The 14597-nt window shown below is 46.6% G+C and overlaps 1 protein-coding gene across 4 annotated transcripts in view; it reads right to left on the reverse strand.

The window, feature by feature from the left end:
- The window catches only part of LOC141098469 (hippocampus abundant transcript 1 protein-like), a 268780-nt gene that overhangs the window by 178347 nt on the left and 75836 nt on the right, over positions 1–14597 (reverse strand). For 3 of the 4 annotated variants that reach the window (XM_073586300.1, XM_073586296.1, XM_073586299.1), the window contains exon 11: positions 13442–13608. In XM_073586300.1, coding sequence (XP_073442401.1) covers positions 13442–13608 — 167 coding nt within the window. Of the gene's footprint in view, positions 1–511; positions 4969–13441; positions 13609–14597 lie in introns of those variants that run through there. The other variant, XM_073586298.1, reaches the window with a different exon arrangement.

The raw sequence follows: 14597 nt of genomic DNA on the forward strand, positions 1-14597 counted from the left end.
GAATCGCGCAGGGAGGGGGCTCCCCTCGTGCTTCCCTGAGCCCCTTGGAACAGCGCGATGTGATCGCGCTGTTCCAAAGGCTTCCTCCCTGCAGGCCCCCGGATCCAAGATGGCCGTGGGGGCCTTCGGGGTCCTGCAGGGAGGCGACTTTCTCAATGCCTGCTGAGAGCAGGCGCTGAGAAAGCCTCCTCAGTACCTGTCAGATTGCTGATCTGACACAGTGTACTAAAAGTGTCAGATCAGTGATCTGACAATATATAGCTCCACACTGGGACAATATAATAAAGTAAAAAAAAAAAAATCATGTGTAAAAATAATTTTTAAAAAAATCATAAGTAATAAAAAAAAATTCCTAATAAATTCTTTTGTAAAAAAAACAAAACAATAAAAGTACACATATTTAGTATCGCCGCGTCCGTAACGACCCGCCCTATAAATCTGTCCCACTAGTTAATCTCTTTAGTGAACCTCTTAAAAAAAAAAAGAACAAAGAAAGAAAAGAAAAACAAGGCACAATAATAATAATCTTTATTTATATAGCACCAACATATTCCAAAGCGCTTTACAGTTTAACAGTTTCAAAACACAAGTCATAAGTGACAACGTTAACAATACAATAATTCAAGCAAAATAAGACGACCCTGCTCATGAGAGCTTACAATCTACAATGAGGTGGGGGAGATACAAAGTACAGGTGTGTATTTACAATGGTGTATTTACAATGATGGTCCAGCCATCTTGAGGGAGAGAGGGATGGATGGAGATAGTGAATGGGCTACACATGCACACTTACACATAGAATGACTGTGATTAGTGAACATGATAGGCCGCTCTGAACAAATGTGTTTTGAGGGAGCGCCTGAAACTATGCAAACTGTGGATAGTCCTAATTTCTTGGGGTAGAGCATTCCAGAGAAGTGTTGGAGTCGGGAGTAGGAGGTACGGATTAGTGCAGAGGTTAGTCGAAAGTCGTTTGCAGAGAGCAGCGGTTGGGTAGGCTGATAGACAGAAATGAGGGAGGAGATGTAGGGGGGGTGCTGCACTGTGGAGAGCTTTGTGGGTGCCAACACGTACTTTGAATTGGATCCTATAATGAATGGGCAGCCAATGTAAGGACTGGCAAAGAGCGGACGTGTCCGAATACCGATTAGCCAGCTAGATGACCCTGGCTGCTGCATTAAGTATGGACTGGAGAGGGGATAGTCGAGTAACGGGGAGGCCAATTAATAGAGCGTTGCAGTAATTCAGGCGGGAGTGGATCAATGCTACAGTGAGGGTTTTTGTTGTTTCCATGGTGAGAAAAGGGCAGATTCATTCTAGAGATGTTCTTTAGGTATAAGTGGCAAGAGCGGGCAAGAGATTGTATATGGGATGTGAAGGAGAGATTGGTGTCAAACATAACACCCAGACAGCGCGCCTGCTGCCGGGGTGTTATTGTGGTACCACCCACGGAGAGGGAAATGTCATATTTATGGAGGTTAGTAGACGGCGGGAGCAGAAGCAGTTCAGTTTTGGAGAGGTTGAGCAAGAGGAAGAGGAGATGACGTGGAGCCAGAGAACAAAACACTGAAGGAGCAGTCAGAAAGATAGGAAGAGAACCAGGAGAGAGCAGTGTCCTTAATGCCTAGTGACTGGAGCCTAGAGAGTAGGAAATGGTGGTCAATAGTGTCGAAAGCTGCAGATAGGTCAAGAAAAATGAGCAGAGAGTGGTCACCGTTACGTTTTGCTGTCAGAAGGTCATTGGTCACTTTGATGAGTGCAGTTTCAGTCGAATGTAGGGGGCGGAAGCCAGACTGTGAAGGGTCTAGAAGGGAGTGAGTGGAGAGGTAACGGGTAAGGCGGGAGTAAACTAGTCACTTCAAAAGTTTAGAGATGAAGGGTAGATTGGAGACTGGTCTCTAGTTGTTTGTGCAGGATGGGTCGAGAGTGGGTTTCTTTAGTAATGGAGTAACGATGGCGTGTTTGAAGGAGGATGGGAAAATGCCCGAGGAGAGGGAGAGATTAAAGATAGTAGTTAGGTGAGTTGTGGAGAGAGACTGGAGGAGATGAGAGGAAATGGGGTCGGTAGTGCATGTGGTCGGACGAGAGAAAGAGAGGAGTCTGGAGACGACTTCTTCTGTGATGGGATCAAATGTGGAAAGTGAACCAGGGGAGATGCAGGAAGGGATGGGAGTCACAGCACTTGGTGGTTGGGAGCAGATTTACTGACGGATATTATCTATTTTTTCTGCAAAGTGGGAGGCCAGGTCATCAGCACAAATGTCTGTGATAGGGGCTTGTGCTTTTGGCCTGAGGAGGGAGCGAAAAGTGTCAAAAAGTTTCTTGGGGTTGTTGGCTAGTGAGGAGATCAGGGTGGTGAAGTAGGTCTGTTTGGCGAGGGGAAGGGCAGCGTTATAGGTTCTTAACATAAATTTGAAGTGGATAAAGTCTTCTGGTGTGTGGGTTTTTCTCCATAGGCGTTCAGCACTCCTAGAGCATCGCTGGAGAAGTCGAGTTTGCGATGTGACCCAGGGCTGTTTTACTCTGTGCTTGGAGGTTCTGGGGGTGACGGGAGCTACTTGGTCAAGGGAGCTTCTAAGAGTGTTGTTGTAGTGATGAACAGCCAGATCACGACAGGAAAAAGAGGAGATTGGGGACATTGATGAGTGTAGGGAGTCTGAATGTGTCTGAGGGTTAATGGCTTGTAGATTTCTGACTGTGTGGTAAGTAGGAGTGGGCTGGGGTGGGCGAGGATTTGTGAGCGTGAATGAGAGAATGTTGTGGTCAGAGAGTGGAAGCGGTGAGTTATATAGGTGGGAGATTGAACAGAGCCGGACAAAGACCAGATCAAGGGTGTTACCGTCCTTGTGTGTCTCAGAGGTTGAAAGCTGCAAGAGGCCTAGAGAGGTGGTTAGTGATAGAAGCTGGGATGCAGATGTGGAAGTAGGGCTGTTAATGGGGATGTTGAAGTCTCCCAGGATAAGAGTTGGTAGTTCTGAGGACATGAAGTGCGGCAGCCAGGCTGAAAAATGGTCAAGGAAGTGGGTGAATGAGCCTGGGGGCCGGTATATGACCGCTACTCTGAGGGAGAGGGGATGGAAGAGCCCGATGGTGTGGACCTCAACAGAAGGGAATGAAAGTGATGGAACTGGGGGATGACCTGGAAAATGCATTGTGGGGACAGGAGTATACCGACTCCACCACCATGTCTGTTTGTGGGTCTCGGGGAATGAGAGAATTGTAAGCCACCATAGGAAATGGTAGCAGGAGAGACAGTGTCAGAATCCTGAATCCAGGCTTCAGTTCAGAAAAAACAATGCTTTATCATCATCATCATACCGCGATCAAAAAGACGGATATAAATAAACATGGCACCGCTGAAAACATCATCTTGTCCCGCAAAAAACGAGCCACCATACAGCGTCATCAGCAAAAAAAATTAAAAAGTTATAGCTCGCAGAATAAAGCGATGCAAAAATTATTTTTTTTATATAAAATTGTTTTTATTGTATAAAAGCGCTAAAACATAAAAAAATTATATAAATGAGGTATCGCTGTAATCGTACTGATCCGAAGAATAAAACCGCTTTATCAATTTTACCACTGCGGAACGGTATAAAGGCCCCCCCAAAAGATATCTGTTCATTCTGCGTCTCAAAAATCGGAATAAAAAGCGATCAAAAAATGTCACGTGCACGAAAATGGTACCAATAAAAACGTCAACTCGTCCCACAAAAAATAAGACCCCACATGACTCTGTGTTCCAAAATATGGAAAAATTATAGCGCTCAAAATGTGGTGATGCAAAAACTATTTTTACAATAAAAAGAGCATGTTTTCGCATGTGACAGCTGTCAAACATAAAAACCCGCCATAAATAGTAAATCAAACCCCCCTTTATCACCCCCTTAGTTAGGGAAAAATAATAAAATAAAAAAAGGTATTTATTTCCATTCTCCCATTAGGGTTAGGACTATGGCTGAGATTAGGGTTAGGGGTATGTTGGGGTTAGGGGTAGAATTGGGGGATTTCCACTGTTTAGGTACATCAGGGGCTCTCCAAACGCAACATGGCGTCTGATCTCAATTCCAGCCAATTCTGCGTTGAAAAAGTCAAACTGTGCTCCTTCCCTTCCAAGCTCTGCCATGTGCCCAAAGAGTAGTTTACCCCCACATATGGGTATCAGCGTATTCAGACAAATTTCACAACTTTTGAAGTCCAAATTCTCCCGTTACCCTTGGGTAAATAAAAAATTGGGGGCAAAAATATCATTTTTGTGGAAAAAAATATGATTTTTTTTATTTTTATGGCTCTACGTTATAAACTTGTGCTGTGCACTTGAGGGTTCAAAATGCTCACCACACATCTAGAAAAGTTCCTTGGGGGGGTCTAGTTTCCAAAATGGGGTCACTTGTGGGGGGCTTTCCACTGTTCAGACACATCAGGGGCTCTCCAAACGCAACATGACACCTGCACACCATTCCATCAAAGTCTGCATTCCAAAACGTCACTACTTCCCTTCCGAACCCCAACGTGTGCCCATACAGTAGTTTTCTCCCACATATGGGGTTTCAGCGTACTCCAGACAAATTGGACAACAACTTTTGGGATCCAATTTCTCCTGCTACTCTTGGGAAAATAAAAAAATTGGGGATAAAAAGATCAGGTTTGTGGAAAAAATATGATTTTTGTATTTTCACGCCCGGGGGTTCAAAGTGCTCATCAAGATAAGTTCCTTGGGGGGGGGGGGGTCTAGTTTCCAAAATGGGGTCACTTGTGGTGGTGGTGGGGGGGTTTCCACTGTTCAGGCACATCAGGGGCTCTCCAAACGCAACATGGTGCCCAATCTCAATTCCAGCCATCTTTGCGTCAAACGGCGCTCCTTTCCTTCCGAGCTCTGCCATGCGCCCAAACAATGGTCTACCCCAACATATGGGGTATTATCGTACAAAGGACAAATTGCACAATAACTTTTGGGGTCCTGTTTACCTTGGGAAAATAAAAATTGTGGGTGAAAAGATCATTTTTGTGGAAAAAATATCTTTTAATTTTACGACTGTACGTTATAAACTTACGTTGGGTTTTACAGATATCCCATGCATTGTGCTTGCAACCTAGAACGCAGTCTTTTGGACACAGCTCAAGTCGGCTGCACCCAAAACACTGCCATTTTTTGGCACATAACCTGACACCTTTATTTCTTCTATCTGTTGCTGCATTTCAAAGTACAGTAATAAATATATCTAGCAAAAATTAAGAGACCACTGCAGTGTTTTATAAAAGTCATCTTCTCTACATGTCTGGCAGCCATTCCATTCCAGTATCAGATAAATTCCAACCAGAGTACACCTCATACTATTTAATGTGCTTCTGAATAGGTGATCACCTGAACCAAATCTTATTTAATGAAGGAAAGTATAAAAAACCATGCTGTGGTGCTCACAATCCTCTTGCAATAGGACAAGCTGGATGGCAAACAAGTGCTAGTAATATCCCAAAAGTAATAGGAATGAAAAAATAACTTAACCATGCCAAAAGGAGTTGAAAAGTCTTGAGTGAGGAAAAGAATGGCTCAATTCTGTCTTTACTAGCAGAGGGATACAGTGAGCGTTATGTTGCCTCCATCATTAACATTTGTAAGACGGCAGTTCATTACAACAAGGTCAAGCAGCAGACATTGGGGACAGCAAAGCTATAGACTGGCAGAGGGCGAAAACAACTCTCCACTGACCGGGATGACCGTCATCTCAGTCGAATGTCACTTAGTAACCTTGGGATGACATCAAGTGACCTACAAAAGGAATAGCAAATGGCAGCTGGGGTGAAGTCCACAGTAAGAACAGTTCGTAACAGGGTCCTAGAGGCAGGGCTCAAGTCATGCAAAGCTAGAAAAAAAGCCTTTCATCAATGAGAAGCAAAGGAGAGCCAGGCTGAAGTTTGTCAAAGACCATAAAGATTAGACCGTAGAGGACTGGAGTAAGGTAATCTTCTCTGATGAGTCTAATTTTCAGCTTTGCCCAACACCTGGTCATCTAATGGTTAGATGGAGACCTGGAGAGTCATACAAGCCACAGTGTCTTGCACATACTGAGATTCGGTGATGATCTGGGGATGCTTCAACAAGGCTGGAATAGGGCAGGTTAATCTTTGCGAATGATGTATCTATCAAGCCGCATACAAGGTTATCCTGGAAAAGTAGTTGATTCCTTCTGCTCAGGCAATGTTCCCCAACTTTGAGGACTGTTTTTTTTCCAGCAGGACATTGCACCATGCCACACAGCTAGGTCAATGTGTGGATGAAGGACCACCACATTAAATCCCTGTCATGGTCAGCCCAATCGCCAGACCTGAACCCCATTGAAAACCTTTGGAATGTAACCAGGAAGATGATGGATAGTCACAAGACATCAAACAAACTGCTTAAATTTTTGTACCAGGTGTGGCATAAGGTCACCCAAAAGCAGTGTGAAAGACTGATGGAAATAATGACAAGACGCATGAAAGCTGTGATTAAAATCATGGTTATTCCACAAAACACCAAGGTTTTCCGGAACCCATGACGCACACATGAGAAAGGGGATCCGCCCATTCAGGACAGGAACCCTACTGAAGATAAAGCACATTATATTAACTAAGAAAAGCACCCAAACCATAGTGCACACCAAAGGAGTGATAAGGGAGGTAATATACAGTGGCCATCATGGGCCCCGGAAAAAACGGCTACCAGTAAGTAACCTTGGTGTTTTCACGTCTCCCAAGATGGCACACATGAGACTTTTGTAGAATGAAACACCTCAGGGAGGGACCACCGCTTGTAGCACCCTTCTACCAAAGGTTAGGTCAGTAGAGGAAGATAGATCTAGTCGGCAGTGCTTGAAAAAGGTCGAAAGTGAGGACCAAGTAGCGGCTTTACAAATCTGCTCAATCAATACCTCAGCCTTCTCTGCCTAGGAGGTAGCCACAGCTCTGGTGGAGTGAGCCTTGATGCCTTCTGGAACCAGAGCGCCACTCGCAGAGTAGGATAACATAATGGCCTCCCTGATCCATCTGGCGATGGTACTCTTAGCTTCCCCGTACCCTTTTCTACTACCCTGAAAGGCTGCAAACAGGGACCTCCACTTTCCTCCACTGACTAGTCACGAATATGTATTGTAGTATGGCCCTCCTTACATCTAATGTGTGGAACTTTTGCTCTCCAAGGTTCCTTGGACTATTGCAGAATGATGGTAAGGTAATCTCCTGAGTCCTATGAAACTTAAGGACTACCTTGGGGAGATAGGCAGGATTTGGTCTTCGAACCACTCTGTCATCAAAAATTTGAGGGCCTGCAGATAGAGCCTGTAGGGCGCTCACTCTACGGGCCGATGCTAAGGCTACCAGTAACCCTCTTTTAAGTGTATTTTTGGTGACAACTCCTGTAATGGCTCAAAGGGGTACTCCTGTTAAAGCCTCCAAGACTAGATTCAGGTCCCAGGGAGGTATCTTCGGGATAATGACCGGCCTAGATCTACTACAGGACTTTATGAACCGGGACACCCACCTATTGGACGCTAGGTTGCAATTATATAGGGCCCCCAGAGCTGAAACTTTGACTTTGAGGGCACTAGTTGCTAACTCGAGGTGCAGACCGGCCTGTAGAAACTCTAGGATAGGCCCAACCGGAGCTACATGTCCTAAAGGTTCCCCCACGAAGTCTAGGAACTTTTTCCACATTCTACCGTAGATTCTGGATGTGAAAGGTTTCCTACTCTTCAACAGGGTGGAAACTAACCCTGGTGACTCAGTAGCATCCTCTCAAATCCCAGGCTGCCAGGTGGAAGCCCTTCACCTGAGAGTGGACCACTGGTCCCTGGGTAAGCAGGTCTGGAACCTCTGGTGAGAGAACCATGGCCTCCTCGGCCAAAACGGAGCTGTGAGAATTACTCTCGCTTGATCTTCCCTGATTTTACGGACTACTATCGGAATCATTGTTATCGGCCAGGGAGAACTTCCAGGGAATTTGTAGGGCATCTACTGCAAATGGATGTTGTTTTGGATTTAGGGAGCAGAACTTTCTGACTTTTCTGTTGTGTGAGGTGGCAAATAGGTCTCTGGTTTGCCCCAAGCTAGTGCTATTTGTTGGAAAACCTGGGGGTTTAATGACAATTCCCCCTGTCTCAGGTGTCTGCGACTCAAAGTCTGCTCATATATTTTCTACACCCCTTATATGTAGTACCGTGAGAGATAATCGGTGCTGTTCTGCTAATTGAAATAGTAGATTTGACACCTCCATGAGGCCCCGGGACCTCGTTCCCCCCTGGAGGTTGATGTAAGCTACCACTGCTCGATTGTCCGACATGACTCGAGTATGCCGGCCCCAAAGCAAGGGGAGAAAATGTCTCAAGGCCTTTTCCACTGCCCATAGTTCTTTCACATTTGAACCGTGATTCCTTTCTAGTGAGGACCAGGTTCCTTGTACTGAGTGGGATCTCAGGTGTGCTCCCCAACCTGTAGCACTTGCGTCAGTTGTGATAATGTCCTCGACTGTTTTTTGCCACGGGATACCGGCTGTCAGATGCTCCTCTACAGTCCACCACTTTAGCCCTACGGCCAAGGAAAGATATAGTTTCTCCATCTAAATGTCCTTTCAATTGTCTCTGTGCTGACAGAACTTCCCACTGCAGTTGTCTTAGGTGGATGCCCCAGAAGTCTTCACATGCAGGACACACTTCCGGGGCATAGACCGCGCTGGAAAATACCGGAGCATGCGCAGTAGCGATTATATGCTTCGCTCACATTTGGGCAAAGCATACTGCGCAGGCGCCGGAGGCCTTTACAATGCACAAGTGCGGAAACCAACGTTATCTGTGATATTCACAGATGAAGATTACCGTATTTTTCGGACCATAAGACGCACTTTTTTCCCCCAAAATTTTTGGGGAAAGTGGGGGGTGCGTCTTATGGTCGCAATGCATGTTTACCTGGTGCGGTGGTGGCAGCGGGCGGGGCTCTGCGGTGCGGTGGTGGCAGCGGGCGGCGCTCTGCGGTGCGTTGGTGGCAGCGGGCTGTGCTCCGGTGCAGGGGCGGTGGCTCCGCCGGCGTTTCTTCGCAGCCCGGAGGCCCCCGCACGCCCCTTGCTGGGCGCCGCCATGTTGCGGTGGCCTCCGGGAGCATGGACGCCGGCAAGATGGCCGCCGGTCCGGGGACGGCGCATGCGCAGCTTCAGATCTCGTGCCAAGATCTCGGGGGACGAGATCTCGTTGCCGAGATTTGAATCTCGTCCCCCGAGATCTCGGCACGAGATCTGAAGCTGCGCATGCGCCGTCCCCAGACCGGCGGCCATCTTGCCGGCGTCCATGCTCCCGGAGGCCACCGCAACATGGCGGCGCCCAGCAAGGGGCGTGCGGGGGCCTCCGGGCTGCGAAGAAACGCCGGCGGAGCCGCCGCCCCTGCACTGGAGCACAGCCCGCTGCCACCACCGCACCGCAGAGCGCCGCCCGCTGCCACCACCGCAGACCCCAGCTGCCCCAGCCCAGCTGCCCCTGCACAGCTGCCCCTGCCACAGCTGCCCCTGCCCCAGCACAGCTGCCCCTGCCCCAGCACAGCTGCCCCTGCCCCAGCACAGCTGCCCTTGCCCCAGCGCAGCTGCCCCAGCACAGAGCCGCCGCCACCGCACGAGCCTGGACCACTGAATGACCCCTGTGACTACTTCTCCACCTGTGCCGGATCCCTTCCCAGGTAAGCTGAATTCGGACTGTAAGACGGACCCCCATTTGACACATTATTTTTTTTTTCCCTATTTTCCTTCTGAAAATTGGGGTGCGTCTTATGGTCCGGTGCGTCTTATAGTCCGAAAAATACAGTACGTTCAGCAAGCCGAGGGGGGGGGGGGGTAGGCGACGAAGCCACACCCATCGGACCGGACCGCGGCGATTTCCATACATCCCCAACAAGATAAAAAAAAAAGGTATTTATGCCTCAAAGGTGCGGAGTCAGGGGGAATAAAAATATATCACTAAATATGGGTGACAGATTCTCTTTAATGCCTTTATTTTGTCATTGACAGGGAAAGTGCATTTTCTTTTCTCCTCCAGCCCTCCGAACATAACGTCCTCTAATGACCTAGGCGTTTTTTCCTCTTTAAGGCCCATTGTACACCTGACTGTTTTGACCAGTCTTTCTACATCATTCTCAGTTGGAAAACATGGTCGGCCCCCAATATCACTGTCCGAGGAGGAATCTGAGGACTGAGGAGAGGAGGAGGAGGCAGAGGGAGACAGGGATTTTTCTCGACCCTCCTGCACTAGAGAGGCCTCGGAATCAGAATCGACTTAGCAACTTCTTTTTCCCGTTTTTTTAAGGGCTGCTTTTATGGAGCCATTTACTTCCTCCTGAATTATAGCCCTATTATTGACCCCTAGTGATCAAGCAGAAATATGGACCCCGTAACCATAAGGGTGACATACACGTAGATCACTCGCCATCGCTGTCAATCAAGGGTACCCATTTCGGAGGCTGATCATATGCACGTGTGACGTCCCTTCTGGACGTCAGAGGGTCTTGCCGGTCAGGACGACTGCCACTCCTACCACTTGAGTGGCTACTCCTGGTATGCTGGCAGCTTGGCAAGGGATCTAGTGAGAGTTCCTGCAGAAATGTCATCTGCTGCTGCTCTTCCTGCTCCACTTCCATTGGAGCTCTGAGCATGAGTGTGTCTCCTGTGGTCATCCCTCTTTTATGAGGCATCCACTGCACTCTCCGCCTCCTCCGGTGCCCATCGACGGCCCCTCCCCCCTGCCACGCCGCCAGGATGGATTTTGCCGGCTGGCGCTCTCTTCATGGGCGCCATCTTGGATCCGATGCTGCCCCCGGCGTCACACGGGCACGCCCATACCCAGCGTGCCTTGTGCGTGAGGTCAGACGCGCGCGATCAAGAAGCGGACGCCCCTACTGGATCTTCCCGGACGCCGGCAGAGGTGGAAGGGCGGCGCGGAAGACATGGCGGAGCCCCTGAACCCCCTCCATGCTGCACCCACGCCCGCGCGGACGCAGAGACCCCGGGGGACCCGCGGATGGCGTTTCCACCCCCGAAGCCCAGCGGACAGGCTCTGCCTGTTCTTCGACGCCGGCACGGGGGTGGGCAGGTACGACTCTTGACACCGCCGTCTTCAGCGCATGGGTCCCTGTCAGGACAGGAAACCCAACTGAAGCGAGGGAGAGGTACCGCCCTTTTATCTTCAGTAGGGTTCCTGTCCTAAATGGGCGGATCCCCTCTCTCATGTGTGCCATCATGGGAGACAGGAAATATTGATTTCTGAACTCTTCCCGAGTTAAAACATTGGTATTGTTGTTTCTAAATGATTATGAACTTGTTGTTTTCTTAGCATTATTTAAGGTTTGCAAGCACTGCATTTTTTGTTCTTTTGATCATTTCTCATTTTCTGAAAATAAATACAAAATTTAGTGCTTGGAAATTCAAAAACATGTTGTCAGTATTTTATAGAATAAAAGAGCAATTTACATTTTACTCACAAATATACCTATACAGCGAAAAATCAGACAAACTGAAAATTTTGCAAGGGTCTCTTAATTTTGGACCAGGCAGAACTATTGCTTTCTTGACCTTTTTTCAGAGAATATGAATGTGATAACACCAACACTTTTTCTCCACTCATGGTTAGTGGTTGGATGAAGCCATTTATTGTCAAACTACTGTGTTTTCTCTTTTTATATCATAATGACAACCCAAAACATCCAAATGACCCTGATCAAAAGTTTACATACCTTGGTGAGTTTGGCCTGATAAGCACAAAATTTGAAAACTAGCGGTGTGGCTGTTATAAGATGCACAATAAGGAGGCACTTGAACAAAAATGGGCTGCATGGTTTGGTTGAGTTGCCTGAAGAAAGCTATTACTGCGCAAATGCCACAAGGTATCTCGCCTACAAAAAACAGCACAGAGACGAGCATCAAAACTTCTGGAACAAGGTAATTTGGAGTGAGGAGACCAAAATTGATCTTTTTGGCCACAACCATAAAAGTTACATTTGGAGAGCGGTCAACAAGGCCTATGATGAAAGGAACACCATTCCTACTGTAAAGCACGAAGGTGGATCGGTGATGTTTTGGGGATGTGTGAGCTACAAAGGCACAGGAAACTTGGTCAAAGTTGAAGGAAAGATGAATGCAGCACATTATCAACAAATACTGGAGGCAAATTTGCAATCATCAACCCAAAAGCTGCGCATGGGCCGTACTTGGACGTTCCAACACGACAACGATCCAAAACACAAGGCCAAATCGACCTGTCATTGGCTACAGCAGAACAAAGTAAAGGTTCTGGAGAGGAAATCTCAGTCTCCTGACCTCAATATCATTGAGTCATTCTGGGGAGATCTCAAGCGTGCAGTTCATGTTATACAGCCCAGGAATTTACAGGAACTGGAGGCTTTTTTGCCAAGAAAAGTGGGCAGCTTTACAATCTGAGAAAATAAATAACCTCATCCTTACCTGCCACAAAAGACTTCACGCTGTCATTGATGTTAGAGGAGGCAATACACGCTATTAAGAAATGGGGTATGTGAATTTCTGATCAGGGTCATTTGGCTTACTTCTGGTGACTCGAACATGCAGCCCATTTTTCTTCAAGTGCCTCCTTATTGTGTATCTTAAAACACTCACACCGCTAGTTTTCAGATAGTCCAGTATTTCAGCTGATGTTATTTATGGGTTTTTCTTTGCTATCCCGAATTATTTTCCTGGCATTTGTCACAGGTGAGGATGTTACCTTTAGTAGCCATTCAAACCCATTTGTGTCGACTTCTGTGCATGTTATCAGGCCAAAATCACCAGGGTATGTGAGCTTTTGATCAGGGTCATTGGGATGTTTTGGGTTGTCATTTTGATTTAAAAAGAGAAAACACAGTAGTTTGACAATAAGTGGCTTCACCCAACTACTAACCATGACTGGAGAAAAAGTTTTGGTGTTATAGTCTCTGAACAAATTTCAATATAGCAAAAATTCTGCTGGGATATGCAAACTTTTGAGCAAACTGTATATATTTATTATATTCAATCCATGCTTTTGAAGCGGAGGTGTATATACACCATACACTCACTGTAAGCTCCTCAATAACCGGCCTAGTAATGGAAGCAGCAATGGCCTCGTCCACCACTCGTAAGTCAGTTGCGTAATGGCCCTGATAATTAAAGGCATCGGAGTCGCGTTTCCCTGACACACTGGTGGCCACGTTGGGGTCTGTGTGATCTCTCCTATGTCATCTGTGACAAAGTGGTAACAGTGTTGGGATGTGCATACTGTTATTTTTTGACAACCAACTAAACAGTCTCAAACAGGTGAAAGGTCGTCTTTTACCAATCTTCATTTAACCTTATTATTTGGGATCACGTTGCAGCAAATTGATCAATGGAACCACAATGTTCATCTTTCTCACAAACAGGCTTTGTAAATAAGGAGCTCACCTCGTCAGAAGGGTTTGCCATGTTGGGCTTCAGGATCTTGTCAGACGACTCTTCATCAGTAATTTCATTCAACTCCACGTGGAACAAGTAAAAGACAAAACCATATAAAGCAGGTCCCAGGCCATTACACAAACCACGAATTCCAGTTACCATTCCTTGTACAACACCTACAACAAAGGCACAGTATGGATTTATGCTTTACAGAATTTGTGCTTTACAATACCTTTAGCAATCTATTTATATAATTGCCTTGTAATGTTTTCATCTCCTGTTCTGTCCAGATGTCACCGTATCCCAGAATTCCAATGGAGGAAGTTCACCGACCGCCATATTGGGACACCCAAGTGATGGGTGTCTCAATAGGGAAACTGCTGCTGGTACTAACCTATTGCGCGGTACCACCAGTGGAACACCATCGCACTGCGCCTGCGCCAATTCCACGAAGGCACAGAGAATCATTCGGCTGATCCCGGCGGCAGATGTGCGATGTGTCTACAGGCAGAGGAAACTGGTCACATTAAAGGGGTTTTCCCACGAACGATCTCCTGTTGTAATGTCAGTATTGTCTTTGCTTCCTCCCCTGCCCAGGAGCTGTGGTATATTCTGTACATGGTCAGACACAGGGGTGAGAGAGACAGAGCACAGGGGGGAGACAGCTCAAATGGGACAGCACATGAGGGGAGAACACAGCACAGGAAGGAGAGAGATAGAAGACAAGGGGGATAGCACATGGGGTAGACAGGCAGGGCTGTGGAGTCGGTAAGCCAAACCTGTGACTCAGACTCCTCAATTTCCCTTACACCGACTCCCACATATATTGCTTATATTTAAGTGAAAGATTTATTGTAGTACAATGTGAACATCAGACATTTAATCATTTCTATGATCCAATAATCAAGATATTTAGATAGAACATAATATCTATTTATTGGAATACAAACTTTAGAACACAAAAAACTGTAATGAATTGTAAATATGTACATGTATACGGTACAGACCAAAGTTTGGACACACCTTCTCATTCAAAGAGTTTTCTTTATTTTCAGGACTATGAAAATTGTAGATTCATTCTGAAGGCATCAAAACAATGAATTAACACATGTGGAATTATATAATTAAAGTGTGAAACAACTGAAAATATGTCTTATATTCTAGA

Source organism: Dendrobates tinctorius, unplaced genomic scaffold (genome assembly GCF_039654945.1).
Source record: "Dendrobates tinctorius isolate UK_male_01 unplaced genomic scaffold, ASM3965494v1 ptg000092l, whole genome shotgun sequence".
Taxonomy (NCBI): domain Eukaryota; kingdom Metazoa; phylum Chordata; class Amphibia; order Anura; family Dendrobatidae; genus Dendrobates; species Dendrobates tinctorius.